This window comes from Opisthorchis viverrini, assembly GCF_000715545.1.
Source record: "Opisthorchis viverrini unplaced genomic scaffold opera_v5_23, whole genome shotgun sequence".
NCBI lineage: Eukaryota > Metazoa > Platyhelminthes > Trematoda > Opisthorchiida > Opisthorchiidae > Opisthorchis > Opisthorchis viverrini.
This window is the reverse complement of record NW_008751679.1, coordinates 1032599-1050353: the sequence shown is the minus strand read 5'-3', so window position 1 is coordinate 1050353 and position 17755 is coordinate 1032599. Positions and strand designations below refer to the sequence as shown.

General features: G+C 44.6%; 1 protein-coding gene across 1 annotated transcript in view; it reads left to right on the top strand.

Moving 5' to 3' along the window:
• Nucleotides 1-970: 970 nt before the first annotated feature.
• T265_02021 (hypothetical protein) overlaps nucleotides 971-17755 on the top strand; it is a gene marked incomplete at both ends in the record, with an annotated part of 36714 nt that continues 19929 nt past the window's right edge. Inside the window, one exon of the mRNA XM_009166169.1 lies at nucleotides 971-1549. Coding sequence (XP_009164433.1) covers nucleotides 1016-1549 — 534 coding nt within the window. The remainder of the gene's footprint in view (nucleotides 1550-17755) is intronic.

Here is a 17755-nt window from a genome sequence, read left to right as displayed (position 1 = left end):
TGTCATATTCGAACATACACCATTGCGTAGTTTTCAGTAAAATACGTCTCATGCTTATTGGTTTTCTTGTCCATAATTTAACGCGCCCGCGTAAGTTGCACGTAGTCTCTGTCATTTACCAGTTGAACATTCAACCAATAGCCCAACCACTTAGCATCAGCCTCTCCCCCCAGCAATTGAGTGCATCGTTTACACACAGCCCTCACTCCTACACACAGAAGGCTGATTTAGGGGACCAAGGGGTGAGTGAGGGTAGGCAAACAAAGATCGATCACATGTTTCAGTCACGTTGAAGACGGAGTGGGAGATGGTTGGATAGACAGGCAATGGGCGGACAAACATTCACACATCTGCGCCCTATGACGAGCAATCCAGTCTTTTGCATTCGGCTGTAAGCCAGTCCTGTGCCGGCAACGCGTGCACAGTGCCGTGTGCTCCGACCATCGGGCAGGACCTGCTGTTCATTCTTTCGTACGATCTTCACATTTTTGAACACGGAGAGCAGGTTTCAAAGCAACCGAGCCTTTACATCACTCTTTGTCCAATCATTATCACAGATCACAACCTAATAACAAACACAGACGGTGTCCAATTGGTTTTTGTGAGACTGAGTTACTGTGATCTGTCATTATACGTGTTTCATTCACGGATCATGCGAGCCGCTCTACGGCATATCGATCGCACAAGATGCACGCGTACGGCCGCACCCAAGCCACACGATGCGTTCATACAGGGTTAAGCAGAAGTGTACACACAGACGCACATGCGCACGCACACAACCAAACGTACGCACTCGAGTGATGCATTACTGCGCGTGTGCACACATACATGCACACGAACCCATCAACACACAATGTAACTTGATGGTCTCCACAACCTGCTGATTTCCAGTGTCTCACTTGGTGTAATTCTGTTTGAATCTTTTGGATACCCTGGCGTTTGTGACAGAACCCAGCTGTTCGACGAGCTGCTCAACTGCCTGATTTGGACGACTGACTGTGATCACAGGCTCTAAATGCTGTGCAGCTGCGGGAATTCGCGTAAAGTCAGCCCCGTGAAATGCACCACAAATTTGGCCGGATATATGGGAGAACATCTATCGCAAACCTTTTATAACCGGATGGTTATTCGTGATATACAATGTGGCGGTAGAGCACTGTCCCCAATGTGTATAGGTATTGGACAACCAACCCCGATTGACTTATCTGATTGCTACGGGGTGACAAACTGTGATCCACGCACTGTTTTGTGCGTGGCTGTGCATTACTTCCAGCGGACCTACCGTGTAATACCAGCAAGCAAGGAGATTCACTGTACACTTCAGCAACGCGACGGAATCGCAGCAAGTAAATCCTGTGATCAGCAGGGGACGTCCAGTCCATCCAGTGTGGGGGCTACTGACCAGCAGGGGATGGGTAAAAGTACAAAATCTAGTGGGAAGAAACTGGCACTCGTCACCTTCCTTGTTTACTATCCTGTTGGATTTATGAAGAGTGCAAACGATTTGCTCATATTGCCCGAACAGAATAAACACGCTCATCTTCCTCCGGTAAGTCGTTCTTTTCTACTTGTTCGCCAAATCACCAACTTTCTTCTCAACAGCAGAACAGCAGTCTGCTTTTAGTGTTGATGTAATGGATTAGTGGTTGGTCTCCCACTATTGGTCGCATGGCATTGTGGTTCCCCCATTTTGTTAATCTTTGTAGAACGTTATTTTGGAGACTAGAGTATTGTGCTTTTAAGATAACCTAGAACCCGTTTTCAATGTGCGGTGCTACGGATAATCACGGGGTCGTAAAAACGTTTCAGTGAATTCAGCCTACAGTTTGTGCGCTGACCCCCCCCTATACTGCTCGATTCCCTACCTAAGATTTGTTCTATTACGTTACTGGGAGTTTGTTGTTATTGACAAATACCCATATTCAGAACTAGGTATCCAAACGAGCTGATTCATTTTCCTGTGAGAGAGATATTTGACAAGCATGCATTCTGCCGGCGCTCCTCAGGTCGGACAATAATAGGACATGGTTTGGTTGTGCACAAACGTGGCATAGGCGACGGTTCCGTCAGTTGACCTGGAATCTCTGGAAGCGTCCAAGCGTGAAAACTGACACAACAGGCAGAATCACGGCGTTTTGGCTAATGGGAGAGAAAAAGGCCCTCAGTAGACAACTGACTTACTTCTACATGGCCGATAATTTTTAGCAGTTGGGCCCTGCCAACGAAACGGTCCTAGGACGTTCCTTGTGTGACTGCGAACACATTTTTAGTGTGGGGGAATTATTTCGAGATTACTATGGAGTATCGTGTTCAAAATCGACCGGCTTCCTTACATGCCTCGAAGCTGGTTCGATTTGCCGTGCACTGATCCTGATGCCGGTACAACACGGTAACACAAACATAAACCGTGCTTCTTTACGGCAGAATATGGTGTTTAAGCCACTACACAGGTATGATCTAGACAACACTTGGATGCAATAATGCGAAACACCGGATTTTTTAGTGCTTCACTAGACGTGTTGAGACATGTTTAGCGTTATCACTTCGAGGCATGTGTCGCTCTTATTGAAGGCACGTAGTTTACCAGGTTACCACGTGTAGTAGTAAATGGTACAAACTGGCGGTCCGTGTGGTGCCATGCAAAACGCATGCCTCTTTTGATTACACGCCCATTCCTATTTCGTAGTCTAGAGCCTATTCCCATCAGGCATACCCCTTGACTGCATACCACTGGGATGTCTGCGTTAGACAGAGACATAAAAAACGGGGGTACTGCTATTAGTGGCATCCACGCGCGCTCATGTACCGGGCCTCATTCTTTGATTCAGTTGCCATGCCTTGGGTGGTTTGTTGTGAGACTGTGGGAACATGAATGAAGAATGAAAAAGGAGACAGTTTTAAAGCTGTAAGTATGTCTTACCGACGAACCGTACATATCAGTTAAACAGGTGCATCTTGCGGCGTATAGAAATTGTGAAATATAGGACTGTACCACATATGGGGTAGATTCGTATGGCTAAATAGCCACTGTACAGCTTGTTTTGTGTAACGACACCCTTAAAGTGGTATCACTGCCTGTTTAAGATAATGAAAATTCTGTTTGTTCATTTGGGTCATTGTAAGACTGTTTGTTGGAGCATAACAATCCCTGAATTCCAGTAAACTTTGGCGTGCATCACTAGTAATTCAAACCTAGTTTACATCTGTGTGGCATGGCGTCCTGGCCTGCCGTGCCCCTGGTTTTCACCTATCCAAAGATGGTCAGAAAATTTCTGTGATCCATGAAAACTTGAACAAGTGTGAGCGTCCTTCAATCGTCTTACATAGAGATGTGCTTTTCAGACCAGTCTGTTTTATGGTTGGTGGAACCGTCTGATTTACAGTGGATTCGTCTACGGTACACCGAAGAGCTCGCCGTGAAGGCAATATCCTCAAGGAACGTTGAATACCTTCTGGAAATAGAACTTTCCTCTGTGGAAGATCGACTGATATGAACCGCATAGCACTCTACGTTCGCCCATACATTGAAACGCTAGGTGCATCCGAGAGTTTTTAACAGTCGCCATGTAAATTCAGTGAAATTCCTGGCAATACTGCGTGTCCACGATTGAGACACACGGATGCGATGTACTGGTGCAACGTGAAAGCTCCTCTCATCTGAGTCATCAGGGCTGATCCATTGCTGACTATCCTAACTTGAGTCACGAAGATGCGTTTTACTGCAACAGCAAAAAACATCGGTAACTATTGAAGCCTTGATAAACGTTGAGCTATCATGAACTGTCTCATCATCTATCCATATGGCTGCTACCCCAGGTTCCAGCAAACGGCACTGCGTTCAAATTTCGGACTTATGGACCAAGCCAAATCGAATCCAATTGAGAAGAGTTAGCTATCTTGGCGTTGCCCATACTACTAGTCCAGTAGTGAACATAGGTCACACTTATTAGACAGTTCCATTGTGGCGTTTCCACTTAGGTGGCAAGCCAGTGATTTCGAAACCAGAAAATGTCCAGTCTTTCTCAGCGGTTCCAGTAGATTTGTCCTTTTCGCTTGACTGGTATTGGGGCTTTGGGGGCGGTAAATAGTGACCATTTAAAGAGCAGAGTCGTACCACATCAACTAAACGAAGTCAGTGGCATCCGGTGAGATGAATTATTAAATCTGGTCTTAGCTCCCACTGGAATTAATTCAACCTGCATGCCATGTTGGAGCGAAACCTGCTTGCTGCATTCCAGCTGCGTATGACCCGTGCATCCAAATTTGTCCTGATCATAATTAGTGAACGATGCTGTTGGTTAATGACGCACACAACATTCAGATGGGGGTGTCTGATCAGCTTACAGCCAATTTACTGTGTGTTCGTTACCCGGGCATACCGTCTAATTGGGCAGCTCATGTCTCAGATTCTCCAACCACTGACTTTCTGGTTGAGCTACCTTTGCACCCGGTATCGATGCACTACTGAGTCACACCATCAGATGAACTTGAGATAATTGAATGGAAGATCCGTGGTTCGAACTCAACCCTGGTAAATCAACTGTTCCTGTCTAGGCATGGGGAACCTGGCAGTATCTCAGCCCTCCTGCTTCCTTCGAGTGGCGTATCAGCTAGCCATCGAAAGGGCATGGGGAACCAGAAACTAACCCTCCTGCTTCCTTCGAGTGGCGTATCAGCTAGCCATCGAAAGGGTGTTACAACAGAACGACCCTCCACACCATCAAACAGAACATGTTTTTTGGCTTATGCTAAAAAATTTGGCGCTCCATTATTTCAAACGCACCGCTGAGTACCGAGGAATTTTTTCTCCCCTGTCCAAGTCTTTGAGTGAATCCTAAATCTCTTTGAAGTAGCTGAAGAACGCGAAGCTTAATTTACCAATCACTGACAAGTAAATGTTAACCACAACTCTTCAGGTGTAGCAATATTTGATCTAGTATACCGTTGATATCGATTCCTCTGTTAGTTTACCAACCCTTGTCGTTAGTAAAGATACATCTTTACACAGCTCGAAAAATAGCAGATATTATTCTGCTTTTCGAGTTTCGGTCTTTGTCGAAGTTTCATAAGCTCCGCAGGCGTGGTGAAGGTTTATGCGACTGTATCACGCTTTTGCCAATCAACTCTGTAAATCAATTAATGTAATCAATATGGCAAAGAAGTCGATGAAAGAACTTACATGCTCAAGCGGTCGATATCCGCACATGCGGCTGACTGTCCGAATCAATCAGCTGGCGTGAGTTCTGCTTATCACATGTCGAGAAAGCCATGAGGCCACCCATGTTTTCTATGGTAACACAGTTCCTAACATGAGGAAGGAAATGTTGATTTTAGGCTAGAATGTTGTATACATGATATTATCTAAAGTTTACAGGAATGTGCACTAAAAGAACTGTCCTTAAAACAAGTGGACAACTAATTCGCAATCAAATTCAGGTTGGGTGTGTACTTTGGCTCATCCAATACTTTCAGACGGCACTGTAGGAACAAACTCTTAATGGATGAGCGATATGAGCCATTGCCATTTGCCATCCCGTCATCCTTCTTGACCGTGACAATAACTGCTTCCGTGTCCGGATTTACTCTCAAAGAAATGGATGTCGATCAGCTTTGCTAAATTGCCTATTCCCTTGTGCTACAGAATTGTTGTAGTCTTTCGATTTCTTCTAGCGAATGAACTACACAAGGAAGTGACTGCTCTCCCAGGTCTGATTATGAGATTGTTTTAATCGTAGACCATTCGTCAACGACTTCTCTGGTATGCATATCTTAGTATGGGAGTTGTCATTGCTACCGATATTATGGTGGGCGGATAGTTCAACAAAACAGTGTTGTGGTTTACACTGGTTGTATAGGATTTAACCTCAGTCGAAGAAAGCTGGAATAAACAAGCATCAGCGGAAATATGATCAAAACACTCATCTAAAGCCAGGGGATTTCAAAAAGGTTTCCAAGGAACACAGAACTGAAAGCATCCCTTCAGTGGGACGGCATACCACATACGTCTGTCCCTTTCTTTTTTCGTTTGTCCGTTGATTGTTATTTATTCGTACTTTTGCCGCGGTTTTCTATGATACGCGTTGTTTGTCCGCTAGGAATAGTTCCGCTAGTAGCTGCGTTATCGTGGAAAACTTGAGTCATCTCATAATGTCACAAAGTTTGACGTCTTTAGTAAACCGCGTCCATGCATCTAACACAAGCACGTTAAGAACTGGTCGGTATGAATATCCTTTGTTTTTGGGAATGGATAAAAGTATACTTCTGGGTCACCACCTTCGTCATTGCTGCTCGGGTGCTTGTCTTTCGAGTTAATCGGGGAGTAATTCGACTAGATCACATTCCAAAGTTTTATTATGCTTCTTGAGTAGCTGCTGCAGTCGAATCAACTCAGGTCGTTCAACTGCGTTCAGCAATTAGTAACTTGAGATTCTATCAGGTTGCTCAGGCTTAGGCATGAGTCATGGAAATGGCCGTCGTTTGAATCAAAGACATCATGGATAGTAGCTAGCGTCATGGCTACGTGCTGGACCAAGTTCATATCATGGACAGGTACAGTGTTGATGTCCAGAGGGCACCATCAACAGTCTAACTGAAGAGACAGTGTAGTCAGCTGAGTCGTACGCTTTTATGACACTGAACGCCAATCAACGGAATGCCTGCGCGAATAAAACCATCTAGGTTTCAATATGTTGTGAAGTGGAAGTCATTGGATTTGACATGTCACGTCGGCCAAAGCATCGTCCAGCTCCGGCTCGGTTTTGGAATCACGTCTGCAGCGAAACAAGGAAATTCGTGAACAGAGAGCTAGTTTGAGTGCTTATTGCCATCCATCCTACATATACTCATTGCGACTCCGATATTCATTTCTATTGAGTTTGATTAACGGTTCTATTTAGATCGTAACTAGCCTGTGTGCTGGTCTCCTCAGGCCAGGTAATTATCCGGAGGTCAACCGCTGAACATTTCTTGTCTCGCGTAGCACTCTCCCCTCCTTCGGTTTCAGTGATAGCGCGATAGTCACGGTGCGCGGCTGACAATCAGTACGTTAGATTTTCATCCCCCCTCCTCCGCTCTCGCCGGTCACGTTCATCTTACCAAGACAAGCCATGTTTGTGTGTGGTAGCGATTGTGCGTGTCTATTCGCCTGTGCGGCTCATTATGTGTTGCTATTCCATGTGTTTGCTTATTTGCGCGTGTGTCTAACCTTCACATTAGGCTGTCAGTATGCGGGTTGATTGCAGGGGCAACGACCAAATGTCTCTGCTGACTCAGCACGAGGCCGTCACGGGACATGCACATGCGCTTGGCCCACCATCGGGCCGACCATGATGAAGTCAGTTTGAGGGCGTGTGACAGGTTTTGCACGCAGATAAGGGACTTGAAATAACTAGACGTAGCAGATGATTGAGAGGTTGCCTGCCTATTTATAAGTTGTTCTGTCTTGTACTCATTAACCGTTGACCGTAAAATGGAGGCGAGTTTCAGAACTGAAAACCAATGCATTGTAACTGAAGCAACCGCTGACGTGGTCGCGTCCACGCAGCGATCTATTTAGTTCGCCTGTTAACACTTAAGGAGTGACAAGAAGAGTAGTATAGTAGCATAATAGTAGTATAGTAGTATCCTAGTAGTATTCTAAAAATTTGGTTGTCTTGATGGATGACACTGTAGCTAAAACTGATCTTAACCACTTTTGGGCCGCTGAGTCATACAAATACTCACTGGAGCGCGTACATCGAGCTCGAACTAGTCCGGATCTTCCTGAAAATTCCCACCGTATTTGCGCCAAAGTAGTTGTTAATTGCAAGCTGAACCAAAAACGACATAGTAATAGCGTCGTTTTCAGTTTTTGGGCCTCGTTATTTCGGTCATAACTGGCAATAACGAGCGTATCAGGGATATAGAAAAAACTCGTTTCGTATAATTAATTTCCTGAATCCACCGACTGTTAACGAAACCTCTCTGAAATGATGACTACCCAATCGGTTCAAAACATTTCCCAGTTGATTGATTGTTTTTCTAACATTCAATAAATTTCTCATTCAGGTACGATTAACGACTTGAAGCAATCTTGTTCGACTGGATTTCAAAAATCACATAAATCGATAGCATACCTTGCGAAAAAAACGGGCCTAGTTTTTTATACTATTTTATCTAATGTGAACCAACTGGGATGCGAATCTGTCCACCAATGGCTATACCTTCAAGATGGCGCCGCATGAACTCATAATGAATGCTTGCAATGCAAGGGTACAGGACTGAATCATGCGAGACTTTTACCAGGGTTGCAACACTTGGAAACTTTGTTCCGATGATTATCTGGGACAACCATTCGAAATCCAATTGGTCTGATTGGTCCGATCTTTCCAGGACTACTGTAAAAGCACTCGTACTTAACTAAGAAACCTTCAATAAGCTCAACATAAATGAGTTAGTGGTTTTGTGCCCTTACTCGTTCGACCGCATAGATGTGGTGCATTGCATCCTACAGTGAATCACTTCTGTGCAGTAAAACACGCTGGATATACACGATCCTCTCTTTAGAATGGATTCCACACCGTTCCGTTAGGGTAACACGCAATTTTTTCCAAGTTGCAATACACACCCAGTTGGTTTGAAATGCCAATATCCCAAGCACTATCAATCGCGGCCTCGCTCCTTTCTAGCAGCTTTTTATGAAGAAATTTAATCCATTCGCCGATTGCTTTATGCGTTGCACATAGCAAGTAATTTTGTAATTTAAATCTGCGGTAAAGGTCAGCGACAATCTCCTCTGTCAGCTAGCGCAACAAAGTACGCATAAGTTCTCAGTGGAGTCATTGGGTGTTGTCACTGCGTGCTCCACCGGGAGGATGAACGAGGACGGCAGAGTAGTATGAAATTGCAGATGGTACGACTTGGAAAGACTGGCTCGATACTAGGGTTTATTCACCAAACCATTGGCCCGATTTGAATGAGTGGATAATCAAAGACTGAAAGTCGTTGGAAAAAAATTACCATCGATCAGGTCGGTAGTTTCTTGACAAATACACTCATTTGCATATCAACTGGGTTTTCAAGAGAGACTCAGCTGAGTATATCGTGTATGCTATTCTTCAAATGAATGTGCTGCACAAAGGCCTCCTCATGCTTCAGCTAGTACGACATTTGAGATATCGCGGCATATTTTCGTAAGGGAAACTACTCACATGTTTGTTGAAAGTACACAGCGATATCTCGAACATCGTAGATTAGATAGAAAGAGAGATAGATAGATAGACAGGTAGGTTGATTGTTAGTTAATTAGGTTGTAAGTGAGGGTGAAGGTGAGTGTGAGACGATGAGTGTGAGGTAGAGATCGATGTAACTTTAGAGGACAATCAACAACAATCTTACCGGTCTTATTTAAACATGGATCTGTTTTTCATGGGCCCTTGCAGCAATAGAGATTAACCATTTAGATTGTGTATATATCCGCTATGTTTAATCCGGTGCAGGCAGTATGAAAATTCCCCTGGTTTGTGGAACAACTGACTACCACGTCGCCGGTTTCGATAGGACGAAACATGGCGGGATAAGAGAATACCCAGTTGACGTTTAGGTGGTAGCAATTTTTTTAAAATTGAACAACGATGTTCTCTGGTATGACATTCCCCTTTCAACTGATTATGTCGAGTCTAGGATCACCGAGTAACAAGTACTTACGTTCCTTACGACGGAATGTTCATCCTGGTACTTACCATGGATCTTATCGTCGGTCATCTGGTGAGTGGCTAAATATTCGGATGACGGGTCTTTCCTGGAAGTTGCACCGCCTTCCCTAAAACAAACCCGGTGTAATTCTATCAACTGTCGAGTCGCCGTTAACGGCTAGTGCCCGAATAGGAGAAACAATTCGGCTTCTCACAAGTAATTCTTGTACAAATAAGTCTACAACTAGTACAGTGTTCCCTACATCTAGCGTGCTTTCCTGTAACGACCCTTCACCAATCCGATCGTGTGTATGTGCACGATGGTCGCAGGTGACAGACTATTCGCTCTTCACTCCCATAGTGTCACCATCTTTCTGATGTCAGCAAGTAGTTCGATTCGCATTTCTGAGGTCGTAGCAGGATGTCGTAGTAACAAGACTCAAGTATGATAAATCAAACTCATTGTGAAGAACTTGTGACACACTCACCATTGAATCATTCTAGTGCTAAAGCCGTAGGTATATATCAACGCGTGTGTAAACTACAGGACTGAATTGCCGCAAACCTAGTCAAGCCCACATATAGTGTACCAGGATAGTCATTTTGTTACTCCTTTGCAAGGTATGCGGCGTACATGCCCGATGACATGATTGTTTTCAGGAAACGGTGATCCGAACAGTCATAGTGTCTTACGAACCGAATCAATCACCATGCTTGTTCTACTGTTTTGGCACTAAACAGTTCGACCAACGCGCATCGTTCCAAATGTACTTATTGACCCGCATTCCTGACAACGACGAAAGACAAATCAAAGTGTGTTTGCTCGACCAAAGGTCCGTACATTTTCGCAGATAGCCAGTGGTGAGTAATAACAGGAGTTCGGTTAAGTTTTGAGTTTCCAAAACACCTATGTCAAACAGCAATTTTTCATTCGCTTGAAGTCATGTGCTTTAACATGACCGCGGGTTAGTTGGTGTCATTTTTGGCGTCTGTGTGGATGATTTCAATGGCGGAAATGAGTAGCTTGCTTTTTTCATTGTATTTTTTTGGTCCTTTTGCAACGATATCATCATTCCGTGTAAGCTCGTGAAACACTTTTGGCGTTTCAGTTATCTTTGGTCTTCCACTATGGAAAAGACACAATGGATTACGAAGGTACAGTTCGAGTGATGCTGTTCTGAACACAGTTTTTATCATAGCTGTATCGTTTGCCACGGTTTACTACTAGAACCTGTGGTAATACGATGCAGTTGGTTGGAGTACTAGATTACCTGTTTTGTCCGTGGTGAGTACTCTACGCACAAGAGGCAATAGAGACTCTGTCACGACCCTCTCAAGCGGATTCTGTCTATCAGACACCCACTAAGAATCACGAATCAATCCTAAACAAAATGTTCCCAAGCTATCGGGAAGGAATAGTAGTGGTTTATGGCGTCAAGGGGAGAAAAAACGAGATCCTGAGAGCACTATCTATTGCAGTCCAAAGGCAATTGATGATTTCTATTTTTCCGTACTACTTTGGTGGTACGTGGAACTGATTTACCGGAAATTGTTAAAGGACCAGTGACGATGTGGAACACAGATGAGTGATAGGTCTCTCCTCGTGAGACAACTCAGTGGTTAGGATACGAACTTACTGATCATAGGGTCCGTGGTTCAAACCCATCCTCGGCATTTCGACTGCTGCTGTCTATGCTTGGGCAACCTGGAAGTATCTCAGCCCTCGTGCTTCCTTTTGGTGGCATTGCTGCTGGGAGCAGAAAGAGTACTGCCGACGAACGGAGTTGTGTGAGTGAGATAACCTGGAGATGAGGAGGCTGTGGCAATCTGGCCATGACGTGAACCCACAATAATCTGAATAATTTGGGCACCGGTGATTGTGAATCTGCGCTTCAGACTCCACATTTGTCAACCGAAAAGCCTGTGCTGCGCGTAGCTGTTTGGGAGGAGGCATGCATACCTGCATCGAGTTGACTTTGCCACCGAATACCTAATTCACATTCGTGTTATTCACCCATTGTTCCTGAAGGAAGCGCTGTCTCCGGCGCTTATTTTCAACAAGGAACAACTTACCTTTCCTTTTGGTCTAATATGTCGTGTAAGCCACTTAGGAAACATAACGTGACTTTGTGAACCCTTGCAATTTCAGGGCTTATTAGCTGACCACGACTCTCTCCTTCACAATCACATCAGTTTCACTCATTCAGTCTCTTGGCAGGCTCTGTAATAGCACGGGCATATCAATTATTCTTGGGACTCAAGTTGCGAACTCAGAGTTTGCCTCTGTGGAGGAAACCTAGTTGAGTTCAAAACTGTCTCTACCATAACTCAAACCGGTCGAAATGAGAGACCGAACACGGTTTCGTAACTAATGTTATCCTATCACACCATTTCAGTTTGTGTCATGGACACAACCGATAGAAGCTAGCTAGCTTGGTCGAGTGCAAACGGCGTACGTCCTGTCCTAAAAACAGCATACTGGTCATCCTGATCTTTTTGACTTCAACTCTGTGACCTCATTGTTATCAGTGGATTTGTACGTTGCACCCGATCTGTTCTACTATGCGGTCAACGAAGTCGCGTGCGCTATCACCATCAATACCCGGTTCAGGTGGATTTGGAGCATAAAGGCTGCAGGCACCTTGTAACAGAGCAGATGAAGTTTTTGGACTGACGTTAGCTGTCACTACATCAAGACTAGGTGAAAAGTATGTAAGACTCTGCAGTGCACTTGCGGTAGTTAAGCGCAGCCATGCTGAAATATTTTGTCTGCGGATTGGTTTGGCCGTTGATAATGACGCAGTTTCACAGTCTGTAGGGTAAGTGGTATGTCTAGCCTGTGGCAAGTGACAATATCTAATGGAGGAGCAGTCTGACTTGGAAAAACAGGGTGGTCTATTTAATGCACATATGTGAGGCTCATAACTAGGTTAACAGCGACATGGCTGTCTTTTCAGTATGGCCGCAAAAACCATACGGTAGATTGTTTTTTGGTTATGAATACTGTGGGATTATGGCTCACACCTACGGGCACCGCCCGTGGAATCCGAGACAATCAGTCCCAAACCCAAAGAACCACGTTTTTGTAGGTTGATTTTTCACATCATATGCATAAAACAATGCCTAGTAACTGGTCTATGGCGTTCTTACATGAGCGCTATCACGTCAGACACACTCCAGCTTTTATGTAATCAATGGTTTTCGTCATAAATGACTAATTCACTATTTATAATCGCTTTCCGTCAGTCAGCCTCTAAAACCAGCACACCTTTGGTTTATGACTAGAGCATTGCGTTGTGTTAGGTTTACTTGTTCGGACGGTAACACAAATCTGTCGTGTACATCTTGGTAACCTGAATTGTCTGCAACCAAAACCGTGTTGACCAGGTTGGCCATTAATGCGATAAGAGTAGGACTCAGAAGAAGCTACTCTTTAGGATAGCCGTAAAAGTAGGGTGCAGGTAGATTAGGATTCGATTTTAAGAAAACAGGAATGATGAGACTGTCTGACGCAGACGAACAGCATTCAGTCTTAAAATACTAAATCTGTGCATATCAAACATGTAGGATAACACCGTGTTACGGAACAACAACAACTGCGAACCTGCATTGTGCCACAAGGTGAAATGTCATTTTTTCTCGCTTCCGACTTTGGAAAACAAACCGCCCTGTACTCTACCCCCATCTGTCTGCGCACTCTCCATCCCTCGCCCATATAAATTGCTCGTCGTATGACATATCTTCTGATGGCTATGATTCGATATCCTAATCACAGGCCTCAACGTATGTTACGCTTTGTTTAACCGCAAACGGACTACAGAGTAATTGCTTGATTTTTAGGCCCGGTTACCTTGTGGCATATTCTCGTAAAAGCCAATTACATCCCTCCTGTTTTGGAGCGTTCTCATATCCCATATGTGTAGTAGCCCCGGAGCTGACTTCATTGGGGGTTGGGCGGAATACCGCGATGGTCATGTCATGAAACAGCATAATGGCCAATGGGCCTGCACACCCTCTGGACAGTTTTTAGTTGCTTTCACCAGGTTCGCAGCTGACACAAAGTCTCTGCATTTCATTTATATTACTAATGAAAGTGGTAATTTAGTGGTTATTTAACGATGGTAATTTTGTCCGATCAAGGCGTAGTCCTGACATGTTACATTTAGGAAATAGTGATGGAACCAGCTAAGATGGGTGAGGCATCGTTATTCGGCAACTAAGAACCGAGGTCAAGAGCTGTGAAACAGCGGATGAAGCTTGGGGGTGGGAGGAGCACTGATTTGGAGCGAAGCTTCTCCAGAGGTATGAAGGCCCCTAAATTCTGAAAAAAGGTGCAAATGAGGACTGTTTTAGGAACTTGGTTCCTTGGAGGACCTACTCAAGCACACCTTTAAAGTTGCGTATTTTGGGTCTGCGATGATAGTGTCAGAAATTAACAGCCTTTCTGCGAAATATGAGTTTCCACACGCCTAACAGTCACTAACGAATATCCCCGGAACTTGTAACTTGAGACTCAAGCAAAAGGAATGACTCCAGTTTAGGTACCTAATGGTGTTTGACGCCAATAACTACGACCGATTTCTCTCAGGGATATTCACATAAAACTGCGAGGATTTCCGATTCCCTATTTTTTTTACCGAGCTTGAGATAACTCAGTGGTTAACGCGCGAGTTTACTGACCGGAAGGTCTGTGGTTCGAACTCGACCTCTGTTTCTCGACCTCCCTTGTCTAGGCTTGGGCAACCTGACAGTATCCCAGCTCTCGCGCTTTCTTTGGGTAGCATGGCAGCTGGGCCCCGAAAGCGTGTTGCAACTGAGCGACTGTTAATTGGTATCAAGGCGCAAGGTTACTGACCGGGAGGTCCGTGGATCAAACCCAACCTCTGCATCTCGACTGCATCTATCTGGACTGCGAGTATCTGAGCGGGTGGCGTGACAGCTATCTACTGTAAAAGTGCAACAGCTGAACGACTTCACTTTATTCTAATTTTATTTCAAAAGAAACATCAAGTACGACATCTTACAATGGGTAAACGTCAAATGGTTCCTTATTACTGTTCCTTAGTTCTATTCAGGTTCCAGCTATCGATAGCTGTCACTTTCTGGAACGTTTGAATGGATTTTTTTGTTCGAGAAGAAACCGTTGTGAGTACTACATTACAAAGATAAGCCGTTATGCTATTGTGTCCAGGTATTAGGGTCCTTACCCTATCGGTTTCCTTTCAGTCTCTTTCTTTCAGTCAAATCAGATCGCTCAGACGAGTCTGAAAGTTTGGTAAATCAAGATACGGTTCAAAGTGATCACGAGGTTTGGGTGGTTTAACGCCAGACCGCTTTATGATATTGTGTACTTTTGGCTTAAAACATTAAAACAATAAATCTTACTGAACACTGTTTCTTCAAGTTCATCAGACGTGTCCCACTCATGCACCCACTTTCCGCATGTGTATCAAAACAATCGTCGTGAATGTATAGTCGCCCCCTTTTATCCCTGTACCAGTGAAAAACACCACTGGTTACCATTCTATTCACACTTTGACAAGGCAGTAATAATTTGGAATACGTTGCCAGGAAGAAAATAGATGGAGATTGGTTGCAAAAAAGAGCTGAAAGTACCTACCCACATTGGAACGGATTGCTAGTAGCTAATATATCCATCCAACGGCGGTGTGTAGATTCCATTCTCCCTATTCCGTCTGCGGTTTCTCTCCAACATATTTGCGACCAAATCTCTTTCCTTAGAACTCAGAAATTTTCCAGCTGTGTAGGATCATAATATACGGCACCCGTTGATTTTCGCCCGGTCAGTGTTGATGGTGACGATGAAGGAACGAATGCAAATCCTAAAAGTAGCGCGTTATTCAGTAAATCAGCGAAACTTTATGGTCATTTAAAACCGCTAAACAACCGATTTTCGGTCACTTTTTGGAATTTTTCAACAAACTGTTTAGCACCTCCACCGCAGTCTAGTGCCTGAGCCAGAGTGAAGTGAAACACTGGAAAACGAGTAGTCAGAGAATTGTTGGACAGATGGTACCGTTGTGGTCAACACGGTTAGCCCGTAGGTTAATCAGTTCCGAACATCTAGCTGTCTATCAGTGTGCCACATCAGTTCTACACTTTTACTGAATTTGGTTCACCTACGTTTTACCGCCAACTACGCCCCTCTCACGAAGTTTTTGTCCAGAACCATGGTTACGTACAACCCGCCTAAGCAAATTCCTATACGATAAGTCTCTTTCGAGCCGGTAGTACAAATGCGTATTGGCAGAGCTCACGTTAAAAAATCTGACGATTGCCGTAAGTTTTCACTTATCTGACAGGTTTATCATATAGTGTATTTTTAAGGGATACGTGTAGATCCTGATTGCGAACTCAAGTACATATAATGCAAAAGAAAAGAGCGTCTTTGGATAGGACTGGATCTCTCTGTCTTACTGGGGCAAGTGCACTGCCAACTGAGTCCTATCCGAGTACTCTGTCTTTTCGCTCACATTATCTGCGGGTTCATATTCAAGCTTTCCATAAACCCCCTCTATCACGCATCATTTCGCATACATCGTTTCTAGGTTAGATTTCATTTGAGTTGACCATCTGCTTTCGGTCTAGTACTGTCATGCTTTGAACTATTTTCTCCAACTCAGTGACCGCCAGGGCAAGTAGGTTCACGAAACTTATTGCAAAGGCAGTTTCAGGTGCACGGTAGTGCCATGCTGGCAACAGGCGATGCGTTCGGCTTTACCCAGTCATGATAAGTTAGGCTGATGATCATGTTGCTATCACCGCCAGGGGGTGTGAATTAATTTATGGTGAATTGTGTGTGTGTGTGTGTATGTATCTATGTGTATATATGCATATATGTGTGTGTATGTGTGTATTTACCTATTCGTGTGTTTGTTGTGTTTTCACGTAGCTACTGTATGTGTACGCTGGTTAATGCATGCGGCATATGTTGTTGGTCTGATGGTGGTTGCGCTGCCGATGGACATGCAGACGAACGTTCATTCTTTAGTGGTCACCTTGTCCGTTTTCGCGTATCTTCTGCCAGTAGCAACACCTGGGTACGTTGTTGGGTGTGCGAAATTGACATCTCTCAGTGTCTGCATGGCATCCTGTGTGCTGGCAAGCCGGTACGCATCTCACTGAACCTGAGTGACCTCGCTATGCTCACTGAGGCTACCACCTTAAGACAACCAGAATGAAAAATACCGAAGTGTTCTGAAAGAACCGTTAACTAACTTGAGTGAACTGCACCAGAGTCCGGTCATTACGTTACTTCGATCGTCATCATTCCCGACATTATTATCTCAGGTTGTTAGCATCAGATATTGCTTTCACCAACAGAATAGGTTCCGAAAAATCTCATACGCGCACCAGCCTCTTCCAAAGCGGAAAAACTTGCGAAAATGCAAACTGGTGGTATTTTCTCAGCCCGCGGGTACAGTGTGAAATACAGGACAAAGATTTGAGGCAAGAAATGGTTGTGCTGAGACCGTTGAAATGAGGATGTTTCGCTTTCCCAGTATGCTGGGGACAGTCGTAGATTCACCCTTATCATCTCATGTAAGCGGGAAGGATCTCGCATTTTGACGAATAATCTGAGAGTTTAAATGCACTTTGGTTGGCAGCAACGTCTCTTTAGGGCGTGTCTGACTTTCTGCACACATGACGCAGTCGTCAGCGAAAGCAAAACCATCTACTAAGAAGTCATGGAACTGATATTCCAGTTGCGGCATCGACAATCCAAGAACCTCATCCATTGCCATAATGAATAATAATGGGGAGAGTGGATCCCCTTGCCTCACACCTCTGTGGCAGTGAACCTCGGAACTGGGGAAAACTGCTACAGCATTCTCATAGGACTGTGCGATGTATCGAACTAGGGGTGACGGAGCTCCAAACGCCTCGGCAGATCTGACGATTGTATCATGCGAAACCGAATCGAACGCTCTCGAGATATCGACAAACGCCAAGCTGAAGTTAGAAGCAGTCGCTGAAGAGTGACGAAGCAGGGCATGCAACAGCGATGTGGCTTCCAAACAGCCGTCTCGATGCAGAAATGCAAACTGAAGTGAGGGCAGTTG